We start from the raw sequence: 13,056 nt of genomic DNA on the forward strand, positions 1-13,056 counted from the left end.
ATACTGTTTGGGAAACGGCCACACGGCTCCATTTGAAGGAACACGGTGCTCTGGAGTTAGCTGGCGGTGTTTGGAGCAGGCCTGGGGACCAGGATGGGGGCTCTGCTGATGTCACCTTCCCTGTCCACCCTCCAGCTGAGTGATGAACTGAAGCAGCACTTGACCAGGACTTTGTCTGAGAACTACGGGCAGCCTGGAGCCTCCGAGATCACCACCTCAGTAGACCGTCTACAGCAGGATGTAAGCCTTCCTGGGCATGACAGCCACGCAGACATGGCTTTGTGTCCTGACTCTGTCCCTTTCTATCTGTGTGGCCTTGGGCAAGTTACTTACCTTCTTTCAATGTCAGTTTTCCTAGGCTATGTGAGTATTAAGATGTGCACATAGGTAGAAGCCCCACCCACCATGACAAGTGCTTACTTAATCCTGTTCTTTCCGTCCCCCTCTGCATGTGACGCCCCGACTGTTCCCCCAGACCCTGCCCTGCTGCCTTCCCCTCTGGGTGCCTGTAGACAGGAAGCCGGCTGTCCCAGGAGAATGCCATCTCCTGTCTCCTTCCATTGTCAGAGCTGCCTTCTTTCCCCGGGACGGAGCGGGGTGCCTGACAGCTGAGGCCCCGTAAGGGTGAACCGTAACAGGCAGAGGCATTTCGGTTAGCTGCTACAAGAACTCCCGTTTTGCACCGTCAGGAAGAATGCTGGGAGGCGGCAAGGTGGTCTCTCCTTTCCAAAGACTCAGCAGATCTCTGCCGTGAGGCCCACGGTCCTGCCAGAGGGAGGGGAGGGTCAAATGGACCGCAGACCCGTGCGGTCCCAAGCAGCAGCCACTAGTCACACCGGCCTCATTTCAAGTTCTGCAAGCCGTGCGTGGCCGGTGGCCCCCCAGTGGACAGCACAGACAGAGGGGATTTCTGTCATCACAGAAAGTTCTCCTGGACAGCTTGACTCCAGGATCCTGATGGTTCTGTGTCTGAAAATTTGAGGCAGCACCACCTACCCCTTCTCCCTGCCACCCCACCCCACCCGCACCCTGATCTCTGCTCCATCCTGTATCTACAGACCTGGGCTGAGGCCTTGGTCCTTTTGTGGGAACACCAGGCAAGGAGAGGGAGAGAAGGGGGTAGGCTCTGAACTTCTAGAGGCACCTTAGTTCGGCTGAGGAGGCACCTTCCCCACCTCTCCGAGACTGTCTCAGCTTCACATGTTGGGGTCTCTTATCCTCTGAAATAGTGGCCAGCGTCACCTGTGGACTCGTACGCACAGGTACACCCACACCTGCATGCTTAGGCCCACACACACTGCCGGCAGCCCGTCCAAAGCTCAGTCTATGCTTGTTGGGCTTCTCACGTGAATAACTGTGCCCAACCCCCTGCCCTCAGGGCAACAGGTGACATGCAGTCAGTGCTAGGCTGGGGGGACCCTCAGAGTGGAGAGCAGGGGTTGGGGAGGCCGACTGGAGGGGCCAGGAAGGGGCTTTGCTCAGGTGGAGAAGATGGGAGGGGCGGGCCAGGAACAGGGAACGGCATGAGGTCAGGCACAGCTGGAAGCGAACACTGTACCACCACTGGAGGCCTCGTGGGCACTACAGCACGTGGCATGGGTCCTCTCACTTGCCAGGAACAGTTAGACTCAAGGGGCATGACCGACCATGGGCCTGAACCTTAGGCATGAGGAAACTGAGCCCCAAGAAGGCCGGGGCTTCAGGCCCAGGCCAGCCCCCGGGCCCCGGCCTCACCTCACGTCTGTGAATGATGCCCACGTGCTGTATTCATGCAACTATGACAACAACAGACAGTGGGTGTCTCTTACTAACTGTGATCCTGGGCAGGACTCTCCCCCAAGTGCTTTCCGTGAACCGTCTCTTTCAGTCCTCACAGAACCCAGTCTGCAGGTACCCTGTTATCTCCATTTTACAGAGGACGAAACCGAAGCCCAGAGAGGCTAAATTACCCATCCAGGTAACACACAGGCGCACATTCCCACGTGACTCCTAGTACATCCCTGCCGTTCCCAGCTCTGTGTGCTGTTCCATTCTGCCTGACTCCTCACGGCGCCTCCTCTCCTTGGGCCTTTCCTGGACAAGGAGCAGAGCCATGTGTCCCTTCCACCTCTGTGCCACCTGCAAGCTCCTGTTGTCTCTCCTACTAGATGGCAGGAAAGGACAAGCTTCGGGAGGGCAGGAGCCATATGGCTTATGTTTGAGCCCAGTGCCTAACAAACACTGATTAACTGGACTAAATGCACCTCCCACCCCACCCGCACCCCACACACCACAGCCAGCCTCAAAACAGCCATGTTCTGTGGCCCATGTAGGGGCTCCAAGTCCCCGTCCCCCAACTTAGAAGGGTGAGTAATAACCCGTTTCCTGTTTTTGAATTGCCTTTGACCTGCGCTGGTGCCTCTGCCCCAGGAGGAGTAGAGTCCTACTTAACTCTCACACCAGGCCCCTCTGGTCCCTGCTGAGCTGCCAGCTCCGTGGCCTCAGGGATACCTTCTGTGCCCTGCAGGTCTGAGGCTTCAAGGCCTGAATGGGGGCCTGGGGACCTCTGGCAAGGCTGGGTCCCTGGGCCTGGGTCCTGCCTCCCTAGATGACCAGGAAACCACTCTGGTGGTTGGGCCCTGCCCTGAGCTCTGTCCCTAATGGTACACAGCCCCACACTCTCAGGGACCCGCCCGTCTTCTCATAGACCCTCCCTGTCCCCAGGGTACCAGTGTCATCTCCTTACGGGTCTTGAGTGGATGTTTAAGGCAGCAAACAGGTGACCTGCGGGCAAATTCTGATCCCAGAGAGACCAGCTCTGGGATCCAAAGAGGGGAAGGGGAGAATCCTAGGAGAACAAAATCGGTTGGGTTACTATTTGAATAATGTGTCCTGCGCCCTGTAACCAAGGGCTGGAGGAGCCTCGCACGGGCTCCTCACCTCCAGGCTCTGCCTCTCCCTGCAGTTCAAGTGCTGTGGAAGCAACAGCTCGGCCGACTGGCAGCACAGCACCTACATTCTGTCCCAGGAGGCCGAGGGCCGCCAGGTGCCCGACAGCTGCTGCAAGACGGTGGTGGCCCGCTGTGGCCAGAGGGCCCACCCCTCCAACATCTACAAAGTGGAGGTGAGCACCCAAGCTCGAGGTGGGGCACGCAGAGGGCCCAGCTGGCCACCCAGGGGCCCCTAAAAGAGGCTCAAGCAACAGGCTGGGGGAAGACGGGCCACTTATTCACTGGCAAGGAGACAGCAGTGCTGGGCCTTTAAAGTCCCCACAAAGCCGGGAGGGGGTGCGGGAGGGGAATAGCCACTACTGGGAGATTCTGGGACATCACAGCAAGCCGCCCGGTCACCCAAGAAGCCTGTGGGCAACTGAAAGGCTGGGTCAGGCCCTGTAAGTCTGGCCTTCCCTCAGCCGGTGGATGCAGCACCACGGCCAGCCCTTCCCGCCCTACGCTCACCCGGTGCCAGGTCAAGGTGTGTTGACCTGCTGTTGCCTTCCAGGGCGGCTGCATCACCAAGCTGGAGCAGTTCCTGGCCAACCACCTGCTGCTCATGGGGGCGGTGGGCATCGGGGTGGCCTGCCTGCAGGTGAGTTGAGTTGGGGATTGGGAGACAGGTCTGTCTAGAAGAGCTGTGAGCCCCTCGCCCACTGGCTGAGACCTCAGACCACTGACCCTTTGCACAGCCATGCCCTGCCCTGCCCTCTCCTCTCCTCTTCTCTCCCCTTCCATTTGCAGCCAAGGGTGAGTCACATGGCCACTCTCTTCCCCAGAAACATGAAGGAAAATGCCTGGGGCCTGGGGGCCAACTTGAACCTGTAAGGAAGAGACCTGGGAGGAGTACGAGTGTGGGCTCAGGTGTGTGCATGCAGCCTGTGTGTGCACATGCGGGTGGGTACGTGTGCAGCCTGCTGTGGTATGTGTGGGGCCATGGGTGTGTCCGCATGCACCATGGTGGGGTTGTGTGCACATGTATGTGTTTGGGTGTGCTTGTGCATGCATGTATGTATGAGTGCATGCCATTTCTCTGTGTGTGTGCAAGCATGCACACGCATGCCTGTGGATATGTGCTCTCTGGTGTACACTCAGCTCTCTGCCCTGAGCATGAGCCATGCCCTCTGCTCTACCCCTCTGCCAGTCGCCACCCAGGACGTCAGTGTTTCCCTCATGTGTCACTCTTGTCAAGGGTCAGGAGAAGAGGAGTCGGGAATTGCACGCCCAGGGCGGGGACAGATACAGCGAACAAGTGCATCCTGCTTCTGCCCAGCTGTTTCTAGAGGGAGCTCAGTCTTTTCCTGCCCTTCCCACTCCGAGCACTATAAGCACCATCTAGGCAAGGGGTCGGAGCAGTGGCTGCGGCATCAGAGGACCTGGGTCCAATCCTGCCTCTGCTCCTGTGCGACCTTGAGCAGTTGTTTCCCTGCCCCTCAACTTCATCCACAAAATGTGGATCGTTTCCCCAGCCGCGCAAGGGCTAGGTACGAGTGAGGTGACGGGCGCGACACACCGGCAGTGCCCGGGACATGTGGAGGCCTCCGTGAGCAGAGACTGCCTGTAGACTTCAGAGTAGCTTCACATACTTTCTCTCATTGGATCCCCACAACCTGAGACCCGGGCCAGGCGAGTAAGATGTCCTCCCCATGTTACACATCACAAGGTTGAGACCCTGAGAAGAGACTTTCCGAGGGTCTCATCCTGAACTAGCACCCAGGTCTCCCGGCCCTCGGCCCTTTGCTTTCCCAAACGCCCTCCCACAACACAGTGCCACGGAGAGAGAAACAGGAGCAGTGGAGGCGGCTGGCCTGGGGAGCCTCAGTGCCGGGCTCCTTCCCGATCACCGTGCTGCTGGCCCACGGAAGTGCAAGGAGGGTCCAGCTGCAGCCCCGCCCGCTGGGCCTGACCCTCTGGGGGGACACCGGACAGCCTGCTTCTTTTTTTTTTGAGCCATATTTCCTCATGTGTAAAATGAGGCTAATTTTCCTAGTTTGGTGACGAGTGAGGATTAGCAACATACACGTAAATCATATAGCTCATTGCCACGTGGACAGCAGGTGTTCACCGAACGGTCCCCTTCATTATCTTTACATTTCCACAGGCATAGTACATCCAAAAAGCCCTAGACGTTCCCAGGCCAGACCAGCTCGCCCCAGCACACGCTCCCCAGCTCGCCCAGGGAGCCCGAGGTGGCGTTAGCGTGGCCCCTCTTTTACTTCCCAGGGCCTCTGCCCTATACACTGAACCCCAGAGAGTTGCCAGTGGGTTCTGGTGAAGGGGCTGTTCTGTGCTCCGGCTCCTGGCTCAGCCAAGGTTTCTGGAAACTGCTCTCTGCTTCAGGTGTTAGTACAGGGGAGTCCTGCTCTATGTGGACACTCACCAGGCCTGGACTAGACTCTACGTCCATTTCTTCCTGCCCTCTCTGGCCTGGAGAACCTGGAGAAGCTGAAGACAAGGGCAGAGAGGCCGAGGGCAGTGAGTGGGACTACCCCAAACCTAAGTACGCCTGTAGCGTAACATGGAGGAGGCCAGTTGTTGGCGGGGAGCCTCCTCCCCACTCACTCACACCCCCACATGAAGTCTTGGTCCAGCTCACTATGGAATGACTCACGGTGTCCCTCAGAGACAGCTTCTGGCCACCACTGTGGACCCCACCCCCTTGCCCAGTTTCTCCCCTCCATTCTGCTGAGGCCAGCCCTGCAGCAGCCAAGCCTCAGGTTACTGCTCCCTCTTCTGGCCAGTGCTGGAACTAAGGCGCCCAAGTCCAAGTCCAGGCCGCCAGCCTTGGAGGGTTCAGACCAGGCCCCGTCCCCAGGGTCAGTTATCATCCTGCGGGAGCAGCCACCAGGCACCCTCCCCATGCACGCCCAGCCTGGCACTTCCAAGACCCCCAAGGCTCAGGACATAGAAGGTCATGACGGTGTCATCATGTTTCTCTGGTGCCCAGGAACTGGAGGAAATCTAGACTTCAGAGGTTTTCCTACTGACAGAGGGGGATTTGAGGCTCAGAAGGGATGTAACTATACCCGAGGTCACACAGCCCCAAATGGAAGTTAGTCCACTCCCACGCTGACATTCTCACACTGCAGGATGGAAAGAAGAGCCCAGAACACTCATGAGATAGTGAGGTGGGGACCTGCAAGGCATTAAAAGGGAAACTGAATATCACGGTGGAATGGCTTCCTGGGACCTCCCTGGCCCTTCCTTCGTGCTCTTGATGACAGCCAGGTGCTTGCTCCGAAACCTCAAAAGCTGAAAGCATGAAAGCCTCCCTGTTGAAAATGCCCCATGGGTGCCAAGTGCCACATCCAGGCAGGCTGTCAGAGGGGGCACCATGTTGCATGTAGGCTGGGCCCAGGAAGCTTGCCCAGACCTGTCATCTGCTACCTCCCGCTCCTGTGGTCAACTTGCGTGTTTTCTCTGCTCACCCCGATGCTTTCCTCTCGAGTGTCTGTGCTGACTTCTCCACACCCTCTGTCAGGAAGGAGACACGGCTGCTCCCTCAGGGATCCAATAGTAAGCGTCCGTTCCCCCTCTGCAGGAATCCAGGTGGCGTGTGTGCACGTGTGTGTGTGCACATACACACGTGCACACGCCGATGAGCTCATCCTTTACCCCTCTGCATGGCACGCATCCGGGTGGGGTGTGTGTGAGTGTGAGTGTGAGTGTGTGAGTGTGTGTGAGTGTGTGAGTGTGTGAGTGTGAGTGTCTGTGTGTGAGTGTGAGTGTGTGAGTGTGTGAGTGTGTGAGTGTGAGTGTGTCTGCATCGATGGGGCTCTGGCCTGCACGCCTGCAGCCTCGCTGCGCCTTCCCTGGGAACACACACCTCATACCACAGTGCGCGTGCCGGGGAGCTCCGCTCTGCCCTCCCCGCCCGGCATGAGATGTGCGCCCTGGGAGATGCAGCCACACGTCTGCTCCCTTCTGGCACCCCTTAGAGAGGATCAGAAAGGTGCAGATAGCTCCACAGGACAAGCCATCAAGTCATGAGGGGGCTGGGGAGGCAGGGAAGAGGGCACGCTGCGTGACCCCCGAGTGGAATGGCCGTGGCAGCCGCCTGCTTACAGCCAGTGGGAGACGATAGCCTCTGAAGCCGCCCTTCAGCGTGTGGCTCTGAGTCCCCGAGGTGGATTAGCACTGCTCTCAGCACCAGGTCTGAAGGCTGAAAGCTGTGTTCACGGGGCTCCACTGCCCTCCCACATGGGGATGGAGAGGAGGGAGGGAGGGGAAGAGCAAGGACGTATCCTCTGCTGCCCCCCTAAGCCAGCTGTGCCTACCAGCCTGTAGGCGTCTTCACCAGTCTGTCCTCCCATTTGTCAGCAGCGCCTATTGGGAAGTTTGGGGACAATGGGGCATTGTTCCTAAATTTGGGGACATGTACCTTTGCCCATGTCCACAGGACGGTCGTGGGGCTGCCCTAGCAGGGCCCCGTGTCCTGCAGGGACAGGGGAGTTGGGCTCCAGCGGCATCATTATCAGGAACATGACCACAGGCATGGGCGTCCTTGGCCTGCCACATCCTCGTCTGGTCCTGGATGAACCCTTGGCTGGGAGGGAGGAGAAGAGGAGGAAGAAGGAAGAGGAGACAAATGAAGAGCAAAGCCGGGGAATAGAGGTGTTCTGCGTTTTAGAGACCAGGAAGAAGTGGCTTCCCAGCACTGTCCTGCTCTGTCTGGGCAGGGTGCTAGAGCCCCTCAGGTTCAGGTAGTGGACATGACAGAGGGACTGTCAGGCAGGCTCCCAGAGCCTGGTTTCTGCTGAGTTCCAAGCTGATTTATAGGATGAGCTGGTGACAGCTCTGGGTGCTCTTCCCAGAGCTTCAGTTTCCCCAGTGGCTTCTGTACATCAGCCAGAGGGTCCACTGTGGCCCTTGGTTTTACTCTGGAGTCTGAGAGCAGCCAGGTACAGACTCTGTCCTAGAGAAAGGCTGCTCAGGCAGCACTTGGGCCGTCTCTGGAGAAGCTCTGGACCACAGGCCAGCAGCACTGACTGGAGCTTGCTAACAGCAGAATGTCAGGCCCCCTCCCTGACCTCCTAAGTTGGAATCGGCCCTTTATCAAGGTCCGCAGGTGCGCACTCAGTGTGAGAAGCTGCACTGTGGGGCACTGCCCGCCTACAGCTCAGTGGGGCCCTGATCTCTCTGCCACTCTACTCTCTCTACCTGGCAGACCTGCGGAATGGTTCTCACCTGCTGCTTACACCGGAGGCTCCAGCTGCATTGTCACTAATGGCCAACTGTGTCCCCCTCTGACTGCCCCTTACGAGAACAGGCGCCCGAATCCCATTGGCCAGGCCTGTGGAGGCAGCACCAGTTCACCTAGAAACTCCCAGAAGGTCCCTGTCACCTGTGCCCAGCCCCCTTCGGACCCACCAAGTGCCCAAGACCATGGCTCCTGCGGTTCCCACCCTGGCCGGGGACTCAGCCCCCTCCTCTGTGAATGTTCACTGACCAAATCCCTGGGCTGGGGACCAACGCTTGGCTTCGTGGGCACAAGGACCAAAGCCCCTCAACTGACATCGGGCTCCCGTGGACCACAGGGGGGTAAGAGAGAGTTGGCTCTCTGCGCCCTCCCAGCTCTTGGAGCGAAGGGCTACAAGCTTTGACCCCTGTGGGATGCCTGCATACAGTGTGACTCCCACGGGTGCCGAGCCCTCCTTTGGCCTCTGCCGTGGGCTTTGGATGCCTTGCTCTACCCCTCCAGGAACTGTGTTGGTGTGGGGCAGTTAAGGTTGTGTCTGTCCCCAGAAGACTCAGTCCTTCCATCTGCCCACCCCCAATGCTATCTCACCAGGAAAGGAGTGTCCTGACGGCCTGGCTCCTTCCTGCAGGGCCTGGGAGTGGAGAGGACTGGGGTGAGACAGCCAGGAACGTGGATTGGGCAGTGGTGGGCCTGGGGGAGCTGCCAGGCATAAGAATGGGAGGGTAAGATGGGAGGCGTTGACTACACCACAACCTGCTGCACTGAGAGCCTGCACCCACCTACAGACCTCCCCCAGGACAGGTGCCTCCTGGAGACGTGGCCCCAAGCCCAGCCTCCAGTAATCTGCCACTCAGGGGTCTCCTGTCTGTGGCCTGATTCTCAGGAATGCCAGGGTTTAAAACCATCTTCAGCTCTTAATGTGGGTGGGTGTACATCTCCTTCCTGATTAGACCAATCGCAGACCTTGCAAAGCTGGAGCCACTGAGAAGGTGAAGCTCCAAGTAGCGGGGTGCTCTGTCCTGAGCCTCACTTGTCCTGGGCCCCCACCCCCTGAACATGAGGCCACCACCATGCAGCCTCCAGGGGCCGTGCTCTGCTTCCCAGAGCGAATACGTTCCCTTCCTTCAGTTCTCTCTCGCATCTCTGTATTAGGCAGGGAATTTTCAGGAAGAAATTTCCCAAATACTAAGGGAGAACAGAAAGCAAATCCTAGAAAATACAGAGTGTAGATGCTGGCAGTTTTCCAAAGAACAGGTGTCAACTCCTAAGAGAGCCACAGGTTACTGCCTCCCGCCCCCCCAAAAAAATGTCTGTGACAAGTGGGAGCTCTAACAGGAGAGCCTCACACTGGCTTCTACTTCTCCCTGGTCCTGCACTCCCATCCTGGGGACCCTCTTACGTCCCTCCCACGAGAGGTGGCCCTGTGTTATGCTAAGGCCAAGGCCAAGAAAGGCCATTCCTCGTCTCCCTCCTCATTCCAGCCCCCAGTCGGATTGGGTCAGTGCTGGGTGAAGGGCATTCTCTCTCCCCTACACAGGTCACTGCTGCCCCAACACAGTCCTCGGCTATACAGAAACTGCACACCTTCAGAACAGGGATTGCCCCACGCACAGAGGGAAGGCCAGCCTCCCGGGGCAGATAGCCTCCCTGCCTTGGGGCCTCTCCAGGGGCTGTGAGAATGCTGGCTGGCTTAGCTCCTCCAGCTAGACAGTCTTGGGGTAGCCGATGCAAATGCATTAAAAGGGAGACCAGCTTTCCCAGCCACCCCAGACTACATCGAGGACAAAAGAAATGGTGGTGTGCTCGTCTTTTCTGCCTTCTAACTTCCCAGGATTCATGCAAATCAATCAAAAATGACCGTGACTCCCAAGCTCTGTGCAGAGCTAGACGTCAGACTGACAAGTCTCACCAAGGGAGGGCCCAGAAAGTGAGAGCCATGCTCTTCCTGCTGGGGCGCCCGAGCACGGCCGTGGGCAGGGAGGTGCTGTGCCTGTCCACGTCTGCCCCAGCGGGCCCCTGACTGAGGTCAGCCAGGCCTGGAGAGGTGGGGACGGGGGCAATGGGAGGTGATCACGTGCACAGCTTTGTCACGGGGGAGGCCCAGGAGAACCCAAGATGTCTGCCCCAGCCCCTGTGTTGAGTTAGGCCCGAATAGCAGAGGGCAGGATGAGTTGCCCTGGGTATCGTTCTGTCCAGACTGCTACGGAAGGATGGCTGGTGCAAGCTACCGACAGGGAGACAGCAGCCCAGAGCTTTTTGGAGCTATGACCTCTCCGTCCATGCCTATAGTCTGGGAGATGATGAGACATCGTTAGAGGAAACGGGTTCAGGATGTGGCAGATTCCCCTAGGGGCACTCCAAGGGCTGGGGCCCAGAGCTGGAGTGCTGCCCCCACGGGTGTGCTGGTCCTGCAGTGAGGGTGCAGATCTGTACCCAGGACAGTTCCTCCCAGGTCCCTGCTTGGAGGCTGTCACCGTCATGGGCTCCTAGGAGAGCGAGAAGGGCCTGCCTGTGGAAAGCCATCACAGTCCTGGTGGACAAAAGGCCCCGGCACACTGGAGTCCAGAAAAGAAGCCAGCATTTTGCAGAGGTCTGGCCACGGCGGGTCCTGGAACACCATACAGCCGGGTGTTCTCCACACCCTCACCCTGAACTCGCCCAGCTGCCCTGCTCCCCTCAGCTCACAGGGGCATCGCCCAGAGGAGGAATGGCACGTCTCCCCACTCCCTGGATGATGTGTTTTGGGGGAGACAGGAACGTAACTCAGTCTGGTGAAGGGACGAAGCGTTGCTTAAAACGTTTGTGACCATTCGTCTCTTCCTCCCTGCCCCCTGCCCAACTCCAGGAGTCCTCAGGCATAGCTGTGTGGATGTCGAAGGCCTTGTGTTTACTGAAGGCCTATTGTGTGCTTAGAACGTGTTAGCCACATAAATATATCATCTCATAGTGATTGAAACAAGAAGGTATATCCCCCCATTCTACAGAAGAGGAAACTAAGACTCAGAAGTAAGAGACTTGCCAGTCAGCAGCACTGGCTGTTGTCATGCCACTCCAGCTGGATGGAACCAAGGGAAGCTGGGCTGGGAACCCCCTCTCCCCAGAGTCCCACATTTCTCCATCTCTGTAAGAAACTGTCAGGCTTACATTCAGGAGCAACGTGTCCCTCGGGGGTACTGTGGGATAGCAGCACCCTCGCACCCCCTCCTAGGTTGGATGGAACCATCCATCTGGCCCCAGCCCTAGCGCCCTGCACATCTGTAGTTGGGATGGAAGTCTGTCTTCCCTCAGGCTGACAGCTGGGCCCCTGGTGCAGCAGCTCAGGCAGCAGGCAGGAGCCTGTCGGGCCTGGCACGGGAACGCCTGGCCTATCACCTCAGGTGCCAACAGTGACGCCAAAGTGAGAGCAGACCTCCCTCTGCGATCAGTCCTCAAGCAGGATGTGGAATCTCATGGCAGCATGCCGACGGGCTGTCGTCTGGGGGCACGTTGGGCTGGCAAGGGAGCAGGAAGCGCCTCTCCCTGCCCAGGAGGTCTCATGCACTCACAGAGCCCCCCTGGGCAGGTTGGAGGGGCCCTGGGTGGTGATGACCCCCTTCTGCCCGCCTTCCCTCCCCTCATGGCCAATGCTGGGGCTTTGAGTGGGCACAGTGTGAGCTCAGTCTCGGGCCTGGGGTCTCATCAGGCTGCCCACCCTGTGCAGGGCCATAAGCCTGGCACTGAGGAGGGATGGGTATTGTGCCAGGACCCTCATGCCCTACAGCCAGTTTGGGTCTTGGAATCTGCCACTCTGGGTCTATCTCCAGGCTTGTGAGGTACAGGAAGTGAATTAAAGGAGTTCCTTTCATCACCACCCATCCTAGTATCAGCCTTGGAAACATTCTTGGCTTACTGGCCACTTTGGGTCTGGTGTCAGAAATGGAGGAGAAGGGGGAGGTGGTTTGACAGGCTAAGGAGACACCCCCCCCCCAGTTTTCTGTGTCACCACTGGGTGGCGCTCACCTCTGCCAAGGATGCTGGTGATCAAGTGTCTGACCAGATGTTCTCAAACTTGAGTGTCATCGGGATCACTGGAGCACCCCCCACCCCACGCTTCACATCGGAAGGGGTGAGGCCAAGGATTTGCTTTTCTAGTGAGTTCCCAGGTGACTGCCTGCTGCTGGCCTGGGGCCACACTTTGAGAACCCCTGCTTTAGACCACAGCACAAAGGAGAACACTTTGCCCCCTTCCTTTGTGGGTCACAGCTCCCAAGATTCACAAGTCCCTCAGGCCGTCTGGCTTGGGTCCCGCCCCATTCGCTGTGGGAGGGTGGGATGAAGCAGTGCCAGTGGGGAGTTCGCAGCCAGCAGGAAAGTGCCTCTCCTGGGGTGCATTCTCGCAGAGCCTGCTCCCCCACCCCCACCCCCACCCCGCCGTCAGTGGGACCAGAGTGGCGCGCTCTGAGTGGTCTGTGACCTTGGCTGGGATGCCTGGGGCCTGGGCGCTGTCCCCCGAAGGCGCGGGATTACAGTGCAGCCCCGTTTTCCCACCATCTCCCGAGCGCCTCGGGAGACCCCGCCTCATTCTTGTTGCCGCATCCGCTCCTTCAGCACAATGCGCAGCCCTGTACCCCGTCCTTCAGCCTCCCGCGTGCCCCCGCCCTTACGCCCCAGAGGCACCTGGAGCAAATGCCACAAGCATTTCCAGGCGGCCCAATATTAGTGAGGCCAGATGGGCTCCTGGATGTGGGTGTGGGTTGTCACAATATTCTAGAAACAGAGAAACTGCCTTAACCTACTGCATACAGAGAAATCGCTCTAGCTGTGAACGTGCCCCCTCCTTAGCTGGCCGCAGGGTAAGCCAGCCTCATATGCTAGGGGGCATGATAATAAAGGAACTGTATCCGG

General features: G+C 58.4%; 1 protein-coding gene across 4 annotated transcripts in view; it reads left to right on the forward strand.

Annotated features, from left to right (window-relative positions):
• The window catches only part of TSPAN11 (tetraspanin 11), a 71,253-nt gene extending 58,197 nt beyond the window's left edge, over nucleotides 1-13,056 (forward strand). The window contains exons 5-9 of one of the 4 annotated variants that reach the window (XM_033117584.1): nucleotides 136-240; nucleotides 2,945-3,103; nucleotides 3,481-3,567; nucleotides 3,752-3,836; nucleotides 8,140-13,056. In XM_033117584.1, coding sequence (XP_032973475.1) covers nucleotides 136-240; nucleotides 2,945-3,103; nucleotides 3,481-3,567; nucleotides 3,752-3,836; nucleotides 8,140-8,222 — 519 coding nt within the window. In that variant the 3' untranslated portion in view covers nucleotides 8,223-13,056. The other 3 variants (XM_033117583.1, XM_033117585.1, XM_033117586.1) reach the window with 3 other exon arrangements.

Source organism: Rhinolophus ferrumequinum, chromosome 10, assembly GCF_004115265.2.
Source record: "Rhinolophus ferrumequinum isolate MPI-CBG mRhiFer1 chromosome 10, mRhiFer1_v1.p, whole genome shotgun sequence".
Taxonomy (NCBI): domain Eukaryota; kingdom Metazoa; phylum Chordata; class Mammalia; order Chiroptera; family Rhinolophidae; genus Rhinolophus; species Rhinolophus ferrumequinum.